The following is a 19,042-nucleotide window of genomic DNA, read 5'->3' on the forward strand; positions in this document are numbered from 1 at the left end:
ACCTCGTGGAGTTGCAATTATCATGAGAACGGTGAGGAATCAGCCTAGAACTACACGGGAGGATCTTGTCAATGATCTCAAGGCAGCTGGGACCATAGTCACCAAGAAAACAATTGGTAACACACTACGCCGTGAAGGACTGATATCCTGCAGCGCCCGCAAGGTCCCCCTGCTCAAGAAAGCACATATACAGGCCCGTCTGAAGTATTTTTTTTTTTTTTTTTTTTTGGGGGGGGGGGGGGGGGGGTAGATCAGCTTAATATTGCAGATAGATTGCAACTTCTATCAATGTAATTGTCTGCATCACTTCCAATCACATCACATATACAGGCCCGTCTGTATTTTGCCAATGAACATCTGAATGATTCAGAGGAGAACTGGGTGAAAGTGTTGTGGTCAGATGAGACCAAAATTGAGCTCTTTGCCATCAACTCAACTCGCCGTGTTTGGAGGAGGAGGAATGCTGTCTATGACCCCAAGAACACCATCCCCACCGTCAAACATGGAGGTGGAAACATTATGCTTTGGGGGTGTTTTTCTGCTAAGGGGACAGGACAACTTCACCGCATCAAAGGGATGATGGACGGGGCCATGTACCGTCAAATCTTGGGTGAGAACCTCCTTCCCTCAGCCAGGGCATTGAAAATGGGTCGTGGATGGGTATTCCAGCATGACAATGACCCAAAACACACGGCCAAGGCAACAAAGGAGTGGCTCAAGAAGAAGCACATTAAGGTCCTGGAGTGGCCTAGCCAGTCTCCAGACCTTAATCCCATAGAAAATCTGAGGGAGCTTAAGGTTCGAGTTGCCAAACGTCAGCCTCGAAACCTTAATGACTTGTAGAAGATCTGCAAAGAGGAGTGGGACAAAATCCCTCCTGAGATGTGTGCAAACCTGGTGGCCAACTACAAGAAACGTCTGACCTCTGTGATTGCCAACAAGGGTTTTGCCACCAAGTACTAAGTCATGTTTTGCAGAGGGGTCAAATACTTATTTCCCTCATTAAAATGCAAATCAATTTATAACATTTTTGACATGCGTTTTTCTGGATTTCTTTGTTGTTATTCTGTCTCTCACTGTTCAAATAAACCTACCATTAAAATTATAGACTGATCATGTCTTTGTCAGTGGGCAAACGTACAAAATCAGCAGGGGATCAAATACTTTTTTCCCTCACTGTAGACATTCTACAGACACTGTACTTTTAATATGTTTTACTTATGGTAATATGTTTTATGATAACATATTCGCTTAGGATCTTGCTTGGTGAAGTCTATAGGACCAAAAATGGATGAATGCAACAACCATGTCTCTGTCACTAACAAATACAGTCATGGGTGGTAACATCACAATTAACTCGAAAGGCAAGGCACACTGGGAAATATTTGAATAAGGTTTTACACTAAGCAGTGTATTAATTTAACACTGTTCCTGTGTCTATATGGGTCCACAAACACAACACTTTCAGTTTTGATTTAACACTCCGTGTGGATTTAATCAAATCAAAATGTATTTGTCACATGCTTTGTAGACAACAGGTGTAGACACAGTGAAATGCTTACTTACGGGTTATTTTCCAACAATGCAGTCTTAAAGATAAAAAATACAATAAAACATTGAAATAGTGACACGAGGAATAAATACCCAGTGAATAACGAATAGAAATAACGAGTAAATAACATGGCTATATACAGGAAGTAGAAAATAGCATGGCTATATACAGGAAGTAGAAAATAACATGGCTATATACAGGAATGTGTAAGTCGCTCTGGATAAGAGCGTCTGCTAAATGACTTAAAAGTAATGTAAATGTGAAGTAGAAAATAACTTGGCTATATACAGGAAGTCGAAAATAACATGGATATGTGCATACAGGGAGTACCAGTATCGAGTCGATGTGCAGGGTTACGAGGTAATTGCGGTAGCTACGTACTGTACATATAGGTAGGGGTAAAGTGACTAAGCAACAGGATAGATAATAGACAGTAGCAACAGCATATGTGTGAAAAAAAGTTAGTGGGTCAATGCAAGTAGTCCGGGTAGCTTTTTGATTAGCTATTTAGCAGTCTTGTTTAGAAGTCTTATGGCTTGGGGGTAGAAGCTGTTTAGGGTCCTGTTGGTTCCAGACTTGGTGCATTAGTACTGCTTGCCGTGCGGTAGCAGAGAGAACATTCTGTGTCTTCTGTGTCTTAGGTGGCTGACCATTTTTAAAATGGTATAGAGGTCCTAGATGACAGGGAGCAGCTTGGCCCCAGTGACGTACTGGGCCGTACGCACTACCCTCAGTAGCGCCTTGCGGTCGGATGTCGAGCAGTTGCCATACAAAGCTCTGATGCAGCGAGCCAACACTGGAGAATTTGCTGTGCTATTTTCCCCTGTGTGTGTGTGTGTGTGTGTGTGTATGTGTGTGTGTGAGTTTGTATCTATGTCAGTTTCTCTTATATAACCATGCCTTTGTTATCCCCCCCTCTCTCTCTCGCTCTCTCGCTCTCTCTTGCTCTCTCTCTCCCCTCTAGATAACTCCAGGCACTAAGGCTGCAGGGGGCAGTCTAGTCCAGGGTGACATCATTGCATCGATAAACGGCCTCAGTACAGAGGGCATGACGCACCTGGAGGCACAGAACAAGATTAAGATCGCTTCCAATAAACTGACCCTCACCATGCAGAAGTAAACAGACACACACACATACACACACACACAGACACACACACAGACACACACACAGACACACACACATACACACTTGCTCTTAAAATACTTAGAAGATAACTTGCTCAACTACATAATGCTAAAAGTTTGTTGTTGTGGCTCCGAACCCAGGTCGAAACGTCCCGTCCCTATTCCCATGGCAACACCCAGAATGGACTCCCCCATGCCAGTTATCCCTCACCAAAAGGTAAACACACACACACTCAGACACACACACAGACACCAACACAAACAAAGTTTGTGCATTTGTGTCTACGTGTGTGTGCACGTGTATTTGAACAAAAGATGGGAATCAAATGGACTCAAAGGATGTGTGTTGGCGCCCTCTGGTGTTGCTATTGCAGCTGTAGCGGCTTCCACAGTAAAGAGCAGAGGAGCATCCTCTCCCCCCCCCCAGTCCCTTGCCGCTGCAGTGTCTCCCCCGAGCCAGAAGGGGCAGTATAACTCCCCCATTGGCCTGTACTCTGCACACACTCAGAGAGATGGCCCTGCTGCAAGGCAAGGTGGCAGGAGAGGAGGCAGGGGCTGCCAGACTGGGAGGAGAGGGGGCAACCAGTGGAGTGCCATTCATGGGGTAGGTAGCCTGGGGGCATAAACCTGTTCCCCGTTTAGTGCATTACTGTTGACCAGAGCATCACTGAGTTCCCAACCACCACCTCCCACAACAAAACCAAACTAACTGGGAAAAAACCCTTCCTCCTCTCCCAACCACTGGAACTACTGGAACTAAGACCTTGTTGTACTACACCAATGTTTTATTTTGCTCGTCACTCTGTTCTTGTTCCCATCCTCTCCCATGGCCATCTCCAGTCTGGGACAACTTGGGGGGGGGGGGGTTAACGAGCACGCACCCCTCAGAACATTCCGTGACTATCCCGGAACACATTACGCTGGCTCACATCCGCGCTCGCCGCCCGGAGTGGTAACGTGCACGCTCGGACACACACCTGGACTGTCTCCAGGTGACACCACACCACAGGGTCACACTGTTCGTGTGTACATGATGACTACGGTCATTCCGCTGACAACAGGTGATTTAGCTCTTAGGCGCTGATGGCCTTTGAGGGAACATCCTGTCACCTCATCAGTTCTTCGCTAAACTAAGCTGGGCTGGGGGGTGAAGTTAAGAGGTTGTACTGATCGGCATATGTTAAACATGTCCGGTAACGTGTTGGTAAGCTTGACCGCATATCCCTAGTTCGGTACAAGTGACCCTCTTTTTGTAAGCTGACACAAACAAACACCAGAACAGCTGCTCCTTGCCACGCTGGAATGTTCCGCTCTGGTTAAAGAGGATCCCAAACCCTCCCTCTCATGCAGTATCTCTCTCACACACACACACACACACACACACACACAGTGTCCTGGGATAGAGCCATCTCTATATTCAGCCCATAACCCCTAAACTGCTCCAACTATTTGGGTAGTGTGTGTGTCTCGGGGGTTTGGGCTAAGAGTAAAAATACCAATTTCCTATCTCTCCAAGAAAATGGACAATAAAGTATTCTTCTTCTGTCTGAGTGTGTGTACGTGCGCTTGTGCATGTCTGTGGGTGTGTGTGTGTGTGTTGTGTGTTGTGATTGTGGAGCTCCTGCTCCTGTCAGTCAGTCTGCTGGGTCACAGGGAATCCAGGGAAATATCCCAGTGATGACACACAACGGCTATGCTGGCTCACAGGGAATCCAGGGAAATATCCCAGTGATGACACACAACGGCTATGCTGGGTCACAGGGAATCCAGGGAAATATCCCAGTGACGACACACAACGGCTATGCTGGGTCACAGGGAATCCAGGGAAATATCCCAGTGACGACACACAACGGCTATGCTGGCTCACAGGGAATCCAGGGAAATATCCCAGTGACGACACACAACGGCTATGCTGGGTCACAGGGAATCCAGGGAAATATCCCAGTGACGACAAACAACGGCTATTATTATTAACACACAGAACGACTCCCAGAACTATAACCTTAATATCACTCTGACAATCCCTTACTCTCTCTCGCTCTTTCATATCGTTACAGATCATTACGAACACGGCTGGAAAGTCAGTACCACCTGAAAGTGGATCATTTGCATGAACAATGTTTAAGTGTGTGTGTGTGTGTGTGTGTGTGTGTGTGTGTAAACGTGAATGGCATCTTGCCCATAGTGTGAGCACTGATCCATTCTCTGGTGATGATGAAGTGTCAGTTCTGAGTGTGCTGCGTCCACGTGGCAGACTGTTGATACAGTACAAGATCACACTTCTACAGGTACTAACCCCGACTAGTGATGGGGAAGTGAAGCTTCCTGAAGCATTGAGCATTTCCAGCCAATTGTGTCGAAAATAGGTTCATTAATCAAGGCTTTGATAAAACACAGTGTACACTAGTGGCACCTGCTGGTCAAAATAATGTAGAGCAGCCAAATTATTATAGACGACGTCCCACACCTCATAGCATGTGCGCAGCGTAGCCTTTTGGTCTTCTACCAAACCAATACCAAACCAATCAGGTGGTTGGTCAACGACACGAAACTTCAGACATCATTGATCACGTGCTACTGATAAAGTGATACAAGCATCGGCACATTGCTTCAAAGTACACTGCTTAGCGATGTCGACGCATACCTCGGAGCTCCGATTTCAAACGTAACATCACCAACCCTAACCCTATACTTCATAAAGGGTTTCTATAAGTTTATAGACTATTAATTATTTGTTTTTGTATCATTTATAAATAAGAAGTAAACTGCTTACATACTAAATGATGAACAGTCTAAAAACGACTTATAAACCTGTTACAAACCCTTTATAAAGGAAATTGTTACCCAGTATAATGTACTACAGTAATAATACCGTAGATACTTGGATGACGTCTAGTGTTGATGAAGTCTAATTGTAATAACACTAATCAACACTGTGCCGAAATGTTTTTAGTTTTTAAATTATGGCATTGCATCATTTTCATTAGCATATTCCGTACATGTACATGTGTTGGTGTGTTAATGGGTATGCATATATGCATTTATGGCTAGTACACGTATGTTGGACTATGTTTGTTTATGTGTGGGTACACATCTGTATGTTTGTTGACGTGTGCATGTACATGCATTGGTAGCATATAGTATGTATGTTAATAAGGCATCATTACTACCTGGGAATGTACAGTGTGCATTTTGCAGTGTGCTTGTGGTGTGTTTAACATCCTGTTTGGTATTAGCTGGCTTTGATTGGTTTAGTTTTCCTAGCTTGTCTGTAGAATCTGTTGGAGATATTGTGTTCCTGGATCAGTGTGTATTTTCTTGACATCAAGGCTCATGATCAATGTCCTGACTTGATATTAGAGTGAATGTATTACTAAGACAAAGTCATTCAGTTGTAGAAAAGGTTGTCACCTCTATCTGTTTAGAGAGAGAGACTAGGTACAATGTAATCAGTCATAGTGTACATGAGAGAGACAGACAGGTACTATATAATCAGTACCAGTGTACTAGAGAGACAGACAGGTACTATATAATCAGTGCCAGTGTCCTAGAGAGACAGACAGGTACTATATAATCAGTGCCAGTGTCCTAGAGAGACAGACAGGTACTATATAATCAGTGCCAGTGTCCTAGAGAGACAGACAGGTACTATTTAATCAGTGCCAGTGTCCTAGAGAGACAGACAGGTACTATATAATCAGTACCAGTGTCCTAGAGAGACAGACAGGTACTATATAATCAGTGCCAGTGTCCTAGAGAGACAGACAGGTACTATATAATCAGTGCCAGTGTCCTAGAGAGACAGACAGGTACTATATAATCAGTACCAGTGTCCTAGAGAGACAGACATGTACTATATAATCAGTGCCAGTGTCCTAGAGAGACAGACAGGTACTATTTCATCAGTGCCAGTGTCCTAGAGAGACAGACAGGTACTATATAATCAGTACCAGTGTACTGAAAGTTCAGTTATGGCCCTCAGACAAAAGAAAGTGAAGTTATGACTCTGCCTCCCCGTCTCAGCCCTGCTCCTGCTGCACCTCTCACCATCTTCCTCTCTTTATCTCTTTCTTTTTCCCCTCCTCTCTTTATCTCTTTCTTTTTCCCCTCCTCTCTTTATCTCTTTCTTTTTCCCCTCCTCTCTTTTCTCTTTCTTTTTTCCCTCCTCTCTTTATCTCTTTCTTTTTCCCCTCCTCTCTTTTCTCTTTCTTTTTTCCCTCCTCTCTTTATCTCTTTCTTTTTCCCCTCCTCTCTTTATCTCTTTCTTTTTCCCCTCCTCTCTTTTCTCTTTCTTTTTTCCCTCCTCTCTTTATCTCTTTCTTTTTCCCCTCCTCTCTTTTCTCTTTCTTTTTCCCCTCCTCTCTTTATCTCTTTCTTTTTCCCCTCCTCTCTTTATCTCTTTCTTTTTCCCCTCCTCTCTTTATCTCTTTCTTTTTCCCCTCCTCTCTTTATCTCTCTCTGGTTGTCTGATTCCCTTACATCCTGTGAACCCAAATATGTATCCCTATTCCTGCCTGCCCCCTTTATCCTACAAACCCTCCCAAAATGACCCCTTACCCTTGACCCTGTGCCCCGACCCTATCCCCCTCCAGTCAGGAGTATGTGCCCAACTTTAACCCCATAGCTCTGAAGGACTCGGCTCTGTCTACCCATAAACCCATCGAGGTGCGCGGCCCGGGAGGCAAGGGCACTATCGTCCACGCTCAGTACAACACCCCTATATCCATGTACTCACAGGACGCCATCATGGACGCTATTGCCGGACAGTCACAGTCCAAGGGCCGTGAGGGGTAGGAACAGACACACAGACACATACAAACACACACATACAAACACACACATGCATGCACACACATGGATGCAGACACATGCACGTACGCGCAGACACAATGCAGAGAATACATTTTGTGTTGAGTCATGCTGTATTTCTCCACTCCCACTTGTCCTTCCTTCCTTCCTTCCTTCCTTCCTTCCTTCCTTCCTTCCTTCCTTCCTTCCTTCCTTCCTTCCTTCCTTCCTTCCTTCCTTCCTTCCTTCCTTCCTTCCTTCCTTCCTTCCTTCCTTCCTTCCTTCCTTCCTTCCTTCCTTCCTTCCGTCCTTCCGTCCTTCCTTCCTTCCTTCCGTCCTTTCGTCACTTCATCCACAACCCACCAACCAACCAACCAATCAACCAACCACCCCGCCCCCTCTGATCAGTGATGTACCTGCTGGCTCCCCCCTGGCGTAAGTATAACCCCTTTCATTCTCCTTTTACTTTCCACCCTACTACTCTCCTCTCATATATACCAAATGTCTCATTTATAAGCATACTGTAATAAACTAATATCAGGCTCATATAATAAACAGTATCACATCCGTCTCATACGATATCATCACATTTGCATATATCATATGGATCTGGTGTTTTTCACATGGCTCTCTCCATGTGCCTAGCTATTTCTCTTTCCATGTCGGTCTCATTTCCATGTGTCTGTAGTTTTCATCTAGTTTCTTGCATCCAGAGGTGAACTATGGTGTTTCAGGGGTTAACAAAGGTGTTTCAATAAATCAATCAATCAAATTGTATTTATTAAGCCCTTTTTACATCAGCAGATGTCACAAAGTGCTATGCAGAAACCCAGCCTAAAACCCCAAACAGCAAGCAATGCAGATGTAGAAGCACGGTGGCTAGGAAAAACTCCCTAGAAAGGCAGAAACCTAGAGAGGAACCAGGATCTGAGGGGTGGTCCCCTTCTGGCAGTGCCGGGTGGAGATTTTAACAGTACATGGCCATTAAGGCCAGATTTTTCTCCAAGATGTTCAAACGTTCACAGATGACCAGCAGGGTCAAATAATAATCACAGTGGTTGTAGAGGTTGCAACAGGTAAGTACATCAGGTCCTGTGTAGCTCAGTTGGTAGAGCATGGTGCTTGCAATGCCAGGGTTGTGGGTTCGATTCCCACGGGGGGCCAGTATGAAAAATGTATGCACTCACTAACTGTAAGTCACTCTGCATAAGAGTGTCTGCTAAATGACTAAAATGTCAAATCAGGAGTAAATGTCACTTGGCTTTTCATAGCTGGGCATTTAGAGGTTGAGAGAGAGAGAGCTAACAGGTCAGGGTTCCATAGCTGTGGAAACTGGAGCAGCATCATGGACTGGGTACAGCAAGGAGTCATCAGGTCAGATGGTCCTCCGGGAGAAAGAGAATTAGAGGGAGCATACTTAAATTCACACAGGACAGGAGAATAACACCAGCATAGATACTGGAGACGGACGGGCGACACTATAGCCCCGGCATGTTTTTAGGGGTTAACTGGTCTGATGAAATAAAAAGGAATGTTCTGAGTATCACTGGTCTCCCCCTCCTGTTCTAACCCCCCAAACACTAGATGAGGCTCTTAACCCTAACCCAGCCAACCATCCTCCCGGAGAGCCCTGCCCTAACCCAGCCAACCATCCTCCCGGAGAGCCCTGCCCTAACCCAGCCAACCATCCTCCCGGAGAGCCCTGCCCTAACCCAGCCAACCATCCTCCCGGAGAGCCCTGCTCTAACCCAGCCAACCATCCTCCCTGAGAGCCCTGCCCTAACCCAGCCAACCATCCTCCCGGAGAGCCCTGCCCTAACCCAGCCAACCATCCTCCCGGAGAGCCCTGCTCTAACCCAGCCAACCATCCTCCCGGAGAGCCCTGCCCTAACCCAGCCAACCATCCTCCCGGAGAGCCCTGCCCTAACCCAGCCAACAATCCTCCCGGAGAGCCCTGCTCTAACACGCCTGATTCAGGGGTGGAGCACCAAGTAACTGTCTATACATATTAAAAACAAATGGTTCTACAGTGGGGAGAACAAGTATTTGATACACTGCCGATTTTGCAGGTTTTCCTACTTACAAAGCATGTAGAGGTCTGTAATTTTTATCAAAGGTACACTTCAACTGTGAGAGACGGAATCTAAAACAAAAATCCAGAAAATCACATTATATGATTTTTAAGTAATTAATTTGCATTTTATTGCATGACATAAGGATTTGATACATCAGAAAAGCAGAACTTAATATTTGATACAGAAACCTTTGTTTGCAATTACAGCGATCATACGTTTCCTGTAGGTCTTGACCAGGTTTGCACACACTGCAGCAGGGATTTTGGCCCACTCCTCCATACAGACCTTCTCCAGATCCTTCAGGTTTCGGGGCTGTTGCTGGGCAATACGGACTTTCAGCTCCCTCCAAAGACTTTCTATTGGGTTCAGGTCTGGAGACTGGCTAGGCCACTCCAGGACCTTGAGATGCTTCTTACGGAGCCACTCCTTAGTTGCCCTGGCTGTGTGTTTCGGGTCGTTGTCATGCTGGAAGACCCAGCCACGACCCATCTTCAAAGCTCTTACTGAGGGAAGAAGGTTGTTGGCCAAGATCTCGCGATACATGGCCCCATCCATCCTCCCCTCAATACGGTGCAGTCGCCCTGTCCCCTTTGCAGAAAAGCATCCCCAAAGAATGATGTTTCCACCTCCATTATTCACGGTTGGGATGGTGTTCTTGGGGTTGTACTCATCCTTCTTCTTCCTCCAAACACGGCGAGTGGAGTTTAGACCAAAAAGCTCTATTTTTGTCTCATCAGACCACATGACCTTCTCCCATTCCTCCTCTGGATCATCCAGATGGTCATTGGCAAACTTCAGACGGGCCTGGATATGCACTGGCTAGAGCAGGGGGACTTTGCGTGCGCTGCAGGATTTTAATCCATGACGGCGTAGTGTGTTACTAATGGTTTTCTTTGAGACTGTGGTCCCAGCTCTCTTCAGGTCATTGACCAGGTCCTGCCGTGTAGTTCTGGGCTGATCCCTCACCTTCCTCATGATCATTGATGCCCCAACGAGGTGAGATCTTGCATGGAGCCCCAGACCGAGGGTGATTGACCGTCATCTTGAACTTCTTCCATTTTCTAATAACTGCGCCAACAGTTGTTGCCTTCTCACCAAGCTGCTTGCCTATTGTCCTGTAGCCAATCCCAGCCTTGTGCAGGTCTACAATTTTATCACTGATGTCCTTACACAGCTCTCTGGTCTTGGCCATTGTGGAGAGGTTGGAGTCTGTTTGATTGAGTGTGTGGACAGGTGTCTTTTATACAGGTAACGAGTTCAAACAGGTGCAGTTAATACAGGTAATGAGTGGAAAACAGGAGGGCTTAAAGAAAAACTAACAGGTCTGTGAGAGCCGGAATTCTTACTGGTTGGTAGGTGATCAAATACTTATGTCATGCAATAAAATGCAAATTAATTACTTAAAAATCATACAATGTGATTTTCTGTATTTTTGTTTTAGATTCCGTCTCTCACAGTTGAAGTGTACCTATGATAAAAATTACAGACCTCTACATGCTTTGTAAGTAGGAAAACCTGCAAAATCGGCAGTGTATCAAATACTTGTTCTCCCCACTGTATATAGTGCTAAATAAGGGTTCTTTGGCTTGTAACCACAGCGGAACCCTTTTTGGTGCTACATGGAACAATTTATTGAAGATTCTATAAAGAATCAAGCTAATAAGATTCTAAATAGAACTTGTCTGGCGCAATAAAGAACCCTTTCCTAAGGTACCATTTAAAAAGGTTATACAGTTCATTCTGAAATTATTCGGACCCCTTTTTTTTAAACTTTTTTTATTATGGTTTAATAGTCATATTATATTGTTACAATTCTGTAGGTTTTATTATTGTGTTTATTAACAAGTTGAAGCAGTTGTGCTAGCTCTGGAACGGCTGGGGGTCCCTGAAGAGAGAATTGAGAACTACTGACTCAGTCAACCTTTCTCAATTGACATAAGGCCATACATGAGTCGTTCACAAAACACCATCACTGGCCATAGCTATATATCACATGCAACAGCATGACACAACAGATTAGATAAACTGGAACGACACTCACTCACGGTTGCACAAAAAGAGCTGTGACCAAACCACGCCCCCAAATACATTTTCATTATCACTAAAAGAGGAAAGAACAGTTTTTTGAACTGCAAATAACCAGAAGGATTACTTTATCCTATCCCAGGTATTCCTTAAAGAGGTGGGGTTTCAAATGTCTCCGGAAGGTGGTGAGTGACTCCGCTGTCCTGGCGTCGTGAGGGAGCTTGTTCCACCATTGGGGTGCCAGAGCAGTGAACAGTTTTGACTGGGCTGAGCGGGAACTATGCTTCTGCAGAGGAAGGGGAGCCAGCAGGCCAGAGGTGGATGAACGCAATGCCCTCGTTTGGGTGTAGGGACTGATCAGAGCCTGAAGGTACGGAGGTGCCGTTCCCCTCACAGCTCCATAGGCAAGCACCATGGTCTTGTAACAGATGCGAGCTTCAACTGGAAGCCAGTGGAGTGTGCGGAGGAGCGGGGTGACGTGAGAGAACTTGGGAAGGTTGAACACCAGACGGGCTGCGGCATTCTGGATGAGTTGTAGGGGTTTAATGGCACAGGCAGGGAGCCCAGCCAACAGCGAGTTGCAGTAATCCAGACGGGAGATGACAAGTGCCTGGATTAGGACCTGTGCCGCTTCCTGTTTAAGGCAGGGTCGTACTCTCCGAATGTTGTAGAGCATGAACCTACAGGATCGGGTCCCCGCCTTGATGTTAGCGGAGAACGACAGGGTGTTGTCCAGGGTCACGCCAAGGCTCTTCGCACTCTGGGAGGAGGACACATCGGAGTTGTCAACCGTGATGGCGAGATCATGGAACGGGCAGTCCTTCCCCGGGAGAAAGAGCAGCTCCGTCTTGCCAAGGTTCAGCTTGAGGTGGTGATCCGTCATCCATACTGATATGTCTGCCAGACATGCAGAGATGCGATTCGCCACCTGGTTATCAGAAGGGGGAAAGGAGAAGATTAGTTGTGTATCGTCAGCGTAGCAATGATAGGAGAGGCCATGTGAGGATATGACAGAGCCAAGTGACTTGGTGTATAGCGAGAATAGGAGAGGGCCTAGAACTGAGCCCTGGGGGACACCAGTGGTGAGAGCACGTGGTGCGGAGACAGCTTCTCGCCACGCCACTTGGTAGGAGCGACCGGTCAGGTAGGACGCAATCCAAGAGTGAGCCGCGCCGGAGATGCCCAGCTCGGAGAGGGTGGAGAGGAGGATCTGATGGTTCACAGTATCAAAGGCAGCAGACAGGTCTAGAAGGACAAGAGCAGAGGAGAGAGAGTTAGCTTTAGCAGTGCGGAGAGCCTCCGTGACACAGAGAAGAGCAGTCTCAGTTGAATGACCAGTCTTGAAACCTGACTGGTTTGGATCAAGAAGGTCATTCTGAGAGAGATAGCAAGAGAGTTGGCTAAAGACGGCACGCTCAATAGTTTTGGAAAGAAAAGAAAGAAGGGATACTGGTCTGTAGTTGTTGACATCAGAGGGATCGAGTGTTGGTTTTTTGAGAAGGGGTGCAACTCTCGCTCTCTTGAAGACGGAAGGGACATAGCCAGCGGTCAAGGATGAGTTGATCAGCGAGGTGAGGTAGGGGAGAAGGTCACCGAAGATGGTCTGGAGAAGAGAGGAGGGGATAGGGTCAAGCGGGCAGGTTGTTGGGCGGCCTGCAGTCACAAGTCGCAAGATTTTATCTGGAGAGAGAGGGGAGAAAGAAGTCAAAGCATAGGGTAGGGCAGTGTGAGCAGGACCAGCAGTGTCATTTGACTTAACAAACGAGGATCGGATGTCGTCAACCTTCTTTTCAAAGTGGTTGACGAAGTCATCCACAGAGAGGGAGGAGGGGGGGGGGGGAGGATTCAGCAGGGAGGAGAATGTGGCAAAGAGCTTCCTAGGGTTAGAGGCAGATGCTTGGAATTTAGAGTGGTAGAAAGTGGCCTTAGCAGCAGAAACAGATGAAGAAAATGTAGAGAGGAGGGAGTGAAAAGATGCCAGGTCCGCAGGGAGTCTAGTTTTCTTCCATTTCCGCTCAGCTGCCCGGAGCTCTGTTCTGTGAGCTCGCAATGAGTCATCAAGCCACGGAGCTGGAGGGGAGGACCGAGCCGGCCGGGAGGATAGGGGACATAGAGAGTCAAAGGATGCAGAAAGGGAGGAGAGGAGGGTTGAGGAGGCAGAATCAGGAGATTGGAGGGAGAAGGATTGAGCAGAGGGAAGAGATGATAGGATGGAAGAGGAGAGAGTAGCGGGAGAGAGAGAGCGAAGGTTGCGGCGGTGCATTACCATCTGTGTAGGGGCAGAGTGAGTAGTGTTGGAGGAGAGCGAGAGAGAAAAGGATACAAAGTAGTGGTCGGAGACATGGAGGGGAGTTGCAGTGAGATTAGTAGAAGAACAGCATCTAGTAAAGATGAGGTCAAGCGTATTGCCTGCCTTGTGAGTAGGGGGGGACGGTGAGAGGGTGAGGTCAAAAGAGGAGAGGAGTGGAAAGAAGGAGGCAGAGAGAAATGAGTCAAATCTAGACGTAGGGAGGTTGAAATCCCCCAGAACTGTGAGGGGTGAGCCATCCTCAGGAAAGGAACTTATCAAGGCGTTAAGCTCATTGATGAACTCTCCAAGGGAACCTGGAGGGCGATAGATGACAAGGATATTAAGCTTAAATGGGCTAGTGACTGTGACAGCATGGAATTCAAATGAGGAGATAGACAGATGGGTTAGGGGAAAAATTGAGAATGTCCACTTGGGAGAGATGAGGATTCCTGTGCCACCACCCCGCTGACCAGATGCTCTTGGGGTATGCGAGAACACATGGTCAGACGAGGAGAGAGCAGTAGGAGTAGCAGTGTTTTCAGTGGTAATCCATGTTTCCGTCAGCGCCAAGAAGTCGAGGGACTGGAGGGTAGCATAGGCTGGGATGAACTCTGCCTTGTTGGCAGCAGAACGGCAGTTCCAGAGGCTGCCTGAGACCTGGAACTCCAGGTGGGTGGTGCGTGCAGGGACCACCAGGTTAGAGAGGCAGCAGCCACGCGGTGTGAGGCGTTTGTGTAGCCTGTGCGGAGAGGAGAGAACAGGGATAGGCAGAGGCATAGTTGACAGGCTGCAGCAAATGGCTACAATAATGCAGAGGAGATCGGAATGAAATGAACTAAACATCTGGGAAAGGAGAGAGCGGGGCCTCCCTCACCACAACTCCCAAATATAACTCTCCCAACTTCCACCTCAGAAACTATAATTGTTTCACTGAAACACCCGAATATAACTCTCCCAACTTCCACTTTAGAAATTATAATTGTTGTAAACTACAGCGGTTCAATGATTCTAGGAATAGACTCTAACTTACTTTATTCAGCTAGCTAACTTGGTACAGTATTCTTCCATGAAAACCGCCCAGGGCACCGTATCCTATGACGCCATAGCTAACTAGCATGCTAGCATCCAATAACACACGGTTTAGCACCAATACTTGGTTACAACAAACTACCAATAGTGTGTTAACACACTAAACAGATAATTCGTGTCCGTGTCTAGTTCCTTTCATAACGCAGCAATAATTAAACGTTGGCTAGCTAGCACAAAGTCAGTCATGCTAGCTACACAAGTGGACTACACATCTCGAATGTTCAGAAAGGGAAGCTTTATGTTGCAAAATTATCATTGACTAAAATTATATTGTATTTAGCTGCTACAGTACTGCTAGCTGGTAGTGTTGGCTAGCTAGCAATGGCTGTGGTGTTGACTTTGTTTGAAAAACGGCGTCGCTGCGAACGAATGTAGCTGGCTAGCTAACCAGCATGCTCTACTGTAGGTATCTTTTTAGGAATTGTTTTTACATCTGTGTTTTTGCATATACATTGAGTGATTGATTAATGAATCTTATGCTACACAAAGATAAATAACATACACTTTTCTAAACCAATCCAATCATTTAGTTAGATGTTTTGCACCCGTTACTGTAATTGTCGTTCCAGTTTAAATGGCTAAGTCTCCTCACATCATTCCAGGTGATAGTGGGATGTTGTCATGCTGGCTGTTTTCCAATAGGACTTACACATCACTTTGCAAGATTAATGTGATTTGCAGGTAGGATTGCAAAATGTTGGTATTTTTCACATGTTATCCAGAAATGTTGGTTGGAAGACTCCTGGAAATCTGCAAAGCAGGTTTATGAAAAAAATGGGATGTGTGAGTTTTGGAACAAGTGTAGTGGATTTTTACAATCCTTCTTGCAAGTCTGACTTATGAGATATGTGATGTATTGCCATAAAGCGTTAAATTATAATAGTCACCTAGGAACTCACTTGGTGAAGGCCACAGGACTGTAAATAATGAATTCAACAACCTCTGTCACTAACAAATACAGTAATGGGTGGTAACTACAATTAACTCGAAAAGGCAAGGCACACTGGGAAATTGTATTGCAGGCGTGCCTTACTGGGGGCGTTACAAAAAAATTAATGCTGATACAACTCAAATCTGGACCCCCCTAGAGCAGGTTTCCCCAACTGGCGGCCCACGGGTGGTGAATTTTCATCATTGGACGTAAAAGACTGTAAAAACACCCGAAATCAGCTCCAAGTGATTCTAATGATCTGTTCCCAAGTATTCCCACACATAATAGATACTGTACATGTGATCGTATACAAATGTAAGTAAGGTTTGAAATGATGTTTCAGTCAAATATTTTATCTGTTTGGGATTCTTGCGGTCAAATTGCAGTCTCCAAATTATTTGTAATTACGTTCCCGGCCCCCGACCATCCACTCAAGAAAAGAAATTGGACCGCAGCTGAATCTAGTTGATGATCCCTGCCCTACAGGGTCACAGTGACTATCGGTTTGAGTAATGACTACAAAATCACTTAAGTAACTGTACTCAGATATATTAAGTGCAAGAGGTTTCCTCAAAAGTTTCATTGGAATCCAGCCAGAGTTAGAATACCCAACAGTTGACATTTTCATTCACCCTGCAACCTGTATTCATAATGACTGGCAGGGTTTGGACCAACATGTGGAGAATACCTTATTCATTTAAAGTGGAACAACAATTTCAGTAACGGGTGCAAAACAAATCTAACTAAATGATTTAATTAGTTTAGAAATATGTATGTTTTTTATCTTTGTGTAGCATAAAATTAATCAATTATTCACTGTACATGCAAAAACACAGATATTACAAACTATTCCCAAAAATCTACCTGCAGTAGAGCATGGTGGGAAAAAGTTAACTTGTTATCATAACTTTTAAAACATTTAGTTGATGTGATTTCTCATTTAGTTTTGAATCAGTACCACATAAACATTTTAAGTAATAATTACTTTTCATTGACTTTGAGTTCAACTTACTATAAGTTTTTGAGTTAAAAATGCCTTGTGGGTTTACAGTGATGGATTAGTTACTGACATCATGCACCCTGCCTGCAGTGGTTCCCTGCCTGTGAAGGCCCCAGTGGTTGACAGTGCGTCTCCAGTCTACCAGGCTGTGATCCAGCCACATGACAGAGACGAGGAGATGGCCGAGTGGGCCAGACGGGCTGCCAACCTGCAGTCCAAGAGCTTCAGGATCCTGGCCCACCTCACCGGCACCGAATACAGTCAGCACACTCAACTCCCTCTTTCTCTCTCGTTCTGTCCATCTCTTATTCTCTCTCTACTCTCCTTCCCTCTTCATCCCCTGTCTTCTCTGTCTCTGTACCTCTGAGGACTTCAAGCATTGATTTATTTTCTTCATGTTTTACATATCCTCACTTCTCTTCTCCCTCTCTACTCTCTCTTCTTCCCCTCCAACCCCTCTCTTCTCCCTCTCTACTCTCTCTCTTCTTCCCCTCCACCCCCTCTCTTCTCCCTCTCTACTCTCTCTCTTCTTCCCCTCCACCCCCTCTCTTCTCCCTCTCTACTCTCTCTCTTCTCCCTCTCCACCCCCTCTCTTCTTCCCCTCCACCCCCTCTCTTCTTCCCCTCCACCCCCTCTCTTCTTCCCCTCCAACCCCTCTCTTCTCCCTCTCTACTCTGTCTCTTCTTCCCCTCCTCCTCCCTTCATTTCTCCCCCTTCTCTGTCCTCAGTGCAAGACCCAGATGAGGAGGCCCTGCAGAGGTCAAGGTGAGGCGCACACACAGAGTCTTGTATAACTAACCTTGTGGGGACACACAATTCATTCCCATTCAAAATCCAATTTTCCCTAAACCTAACCCGTACCCTTACCCTAACCTTGACCCGGAAACCTAACCTTGACCCTAACACTAAACCTAACCCTAAAACTAACCCTAGCTCCTAACCCTAAACCTAATCCTAACATTAACCTTTACCCTAAACCCCCTAAAAATAGCATTTGACCTTGTGGGGACTAACAATGTATAGTTAAACATGTCCACGCACACACACACACATTTGATCCTCTGTCTCTCTCTCTCTCTCTCTCTCTCTCTCTGTCTTTCTCCCAGGGATAAGTTTGAGTCGGAAGTGAAAGGACCTCGCTTCCAGAAGCTGAAGAACTGGCACAACGGGCTCTCAGCTGGGATCCTCAATGTCCCCGAGACTCCCTTCTAATAGATCTATCAGATCTATCCTTTACCTTTGGAATGTTTGGAATGTTTAGAATGTTTGGAATGTTTAGAATGTTTGGAATGTTTAGAATTTCTTTCCTTTTTCATTCTTTTTGGTTGTTCTGTCTCTCCTAACTGATAGGGAACTGTACAAAAACACATTTCAGAGAAATTGTAAAAGTGATCATGTAAACACACACACACACACACTCGCGAACACGCACACATGAACACAACTATGTACACATGCTAACTTAACAAAAATGCACACACAAATTTCAAATGTACTATTATCAATGTGAATAAATATTTTCTTAAACCAAATTAGCTGTGTGAGTGTTGATCATGTGTCTCATGTGTCTCTGGTAGTTTTCTCTCAACTTACAGATATGGCCACAGACACCTGGTGATCAACCGTTCAAATGATACGGCGGTACGGAGATCTTTAAAAAAAAATGTAGATAGACCTAGATCTCGTTTCCAAAATACATATCCCGAGTGGCGCAGTGGTCTAAGGCACTGCATCTCAGTGCTTGAGGCGTCACTACAGACCCCCTGGTTCGATTCCAGGCTCTATCACAACCGGCCGTGATTGGGAGTCTCATAGGGCGGGCACAATTGGCCCGGTTTTGGCCGGTGTAGGCCGTCATTGTAAATAAGAATTTGTTCTTAACTGACTTGCCTAGTCAGATAAAAACATACAGTACCAGTCAAAAGTTTGGACACACCTACTCATTCAAGGGTCTTTATATCAACCATGCCTTGTCACAACACAACAGATTGGCTCAAATGTGTTAAGAAGGAAAGAAATTCCACAAATTAACTTTTAACAAGGCACACCTGTTAATTGAAATGCATTCCAGGTGACTGCCTCATGAAGCTGGTTGAGAGAATGCCAAGCGTGTGCAAAGATGTCATCAAGGCAAAGGGTGGCTACTTTGAAGAATTTAAAATAT

At 45.6% G+C, this 19,042-nt stretch overlaps 1 protein-coding gene across 1 annotated transcript in view; it reads left to right on the top strand.

The window, feature by feature from the left end:
- LOC311118137 (LIM domain-binding protein 3-like) overlaps positions 1-18,196 on the top strand; it is a gene marked incomplete at its 5' end in the record, with an annotated part of 34,414 nt that extends 16,218 nt beyond the window's left edge. The window contains 7 exons of the mRNA XM_084157596.1: positions 2,517-2,668; positions 2,822-2,966; positions 3,124-3,284; positions 7,273-7,470; positions 16,930-17,138; positions 17,607-17,643; positions 17,985-18,196. Of these exons, the coding sequence (XP_084013722.1) occupies positions 2,517-2,668; positions 2,822-2,966; positions 3,124-3,284; positions 7,273-7,470; positions 16,930-17,138; positions 17,607-17,643; positions 17,985-18,090 (1,008 nt within the window). The 3' untranslated portion in view covers positions 18,091-18,196. The remainder of the gene's footprint in view (positions 1-2,516; positions 2,669-2,821; positions 2,967-3,123; positions 3,285-7,272; positions 7,471-16,929; positions 17,139-17,606; positions 17,644-17,984) is intronic.
- Between the last annotated feature and the right edge of the window lie 846 nt (positions 18,197-19,042).

This window comes from Coregonus lavaretus (assembly GCF_964263955.1).
Source record: "Coregonus lavaretus genome assembly, chromosome: 1".
Lineage (NCBI taxonomy): Eukaryota > Metazoa > Chordata > Actinopteri > Salmoniformes > Salmonidae > Coregonus > Coregonus lavaretus.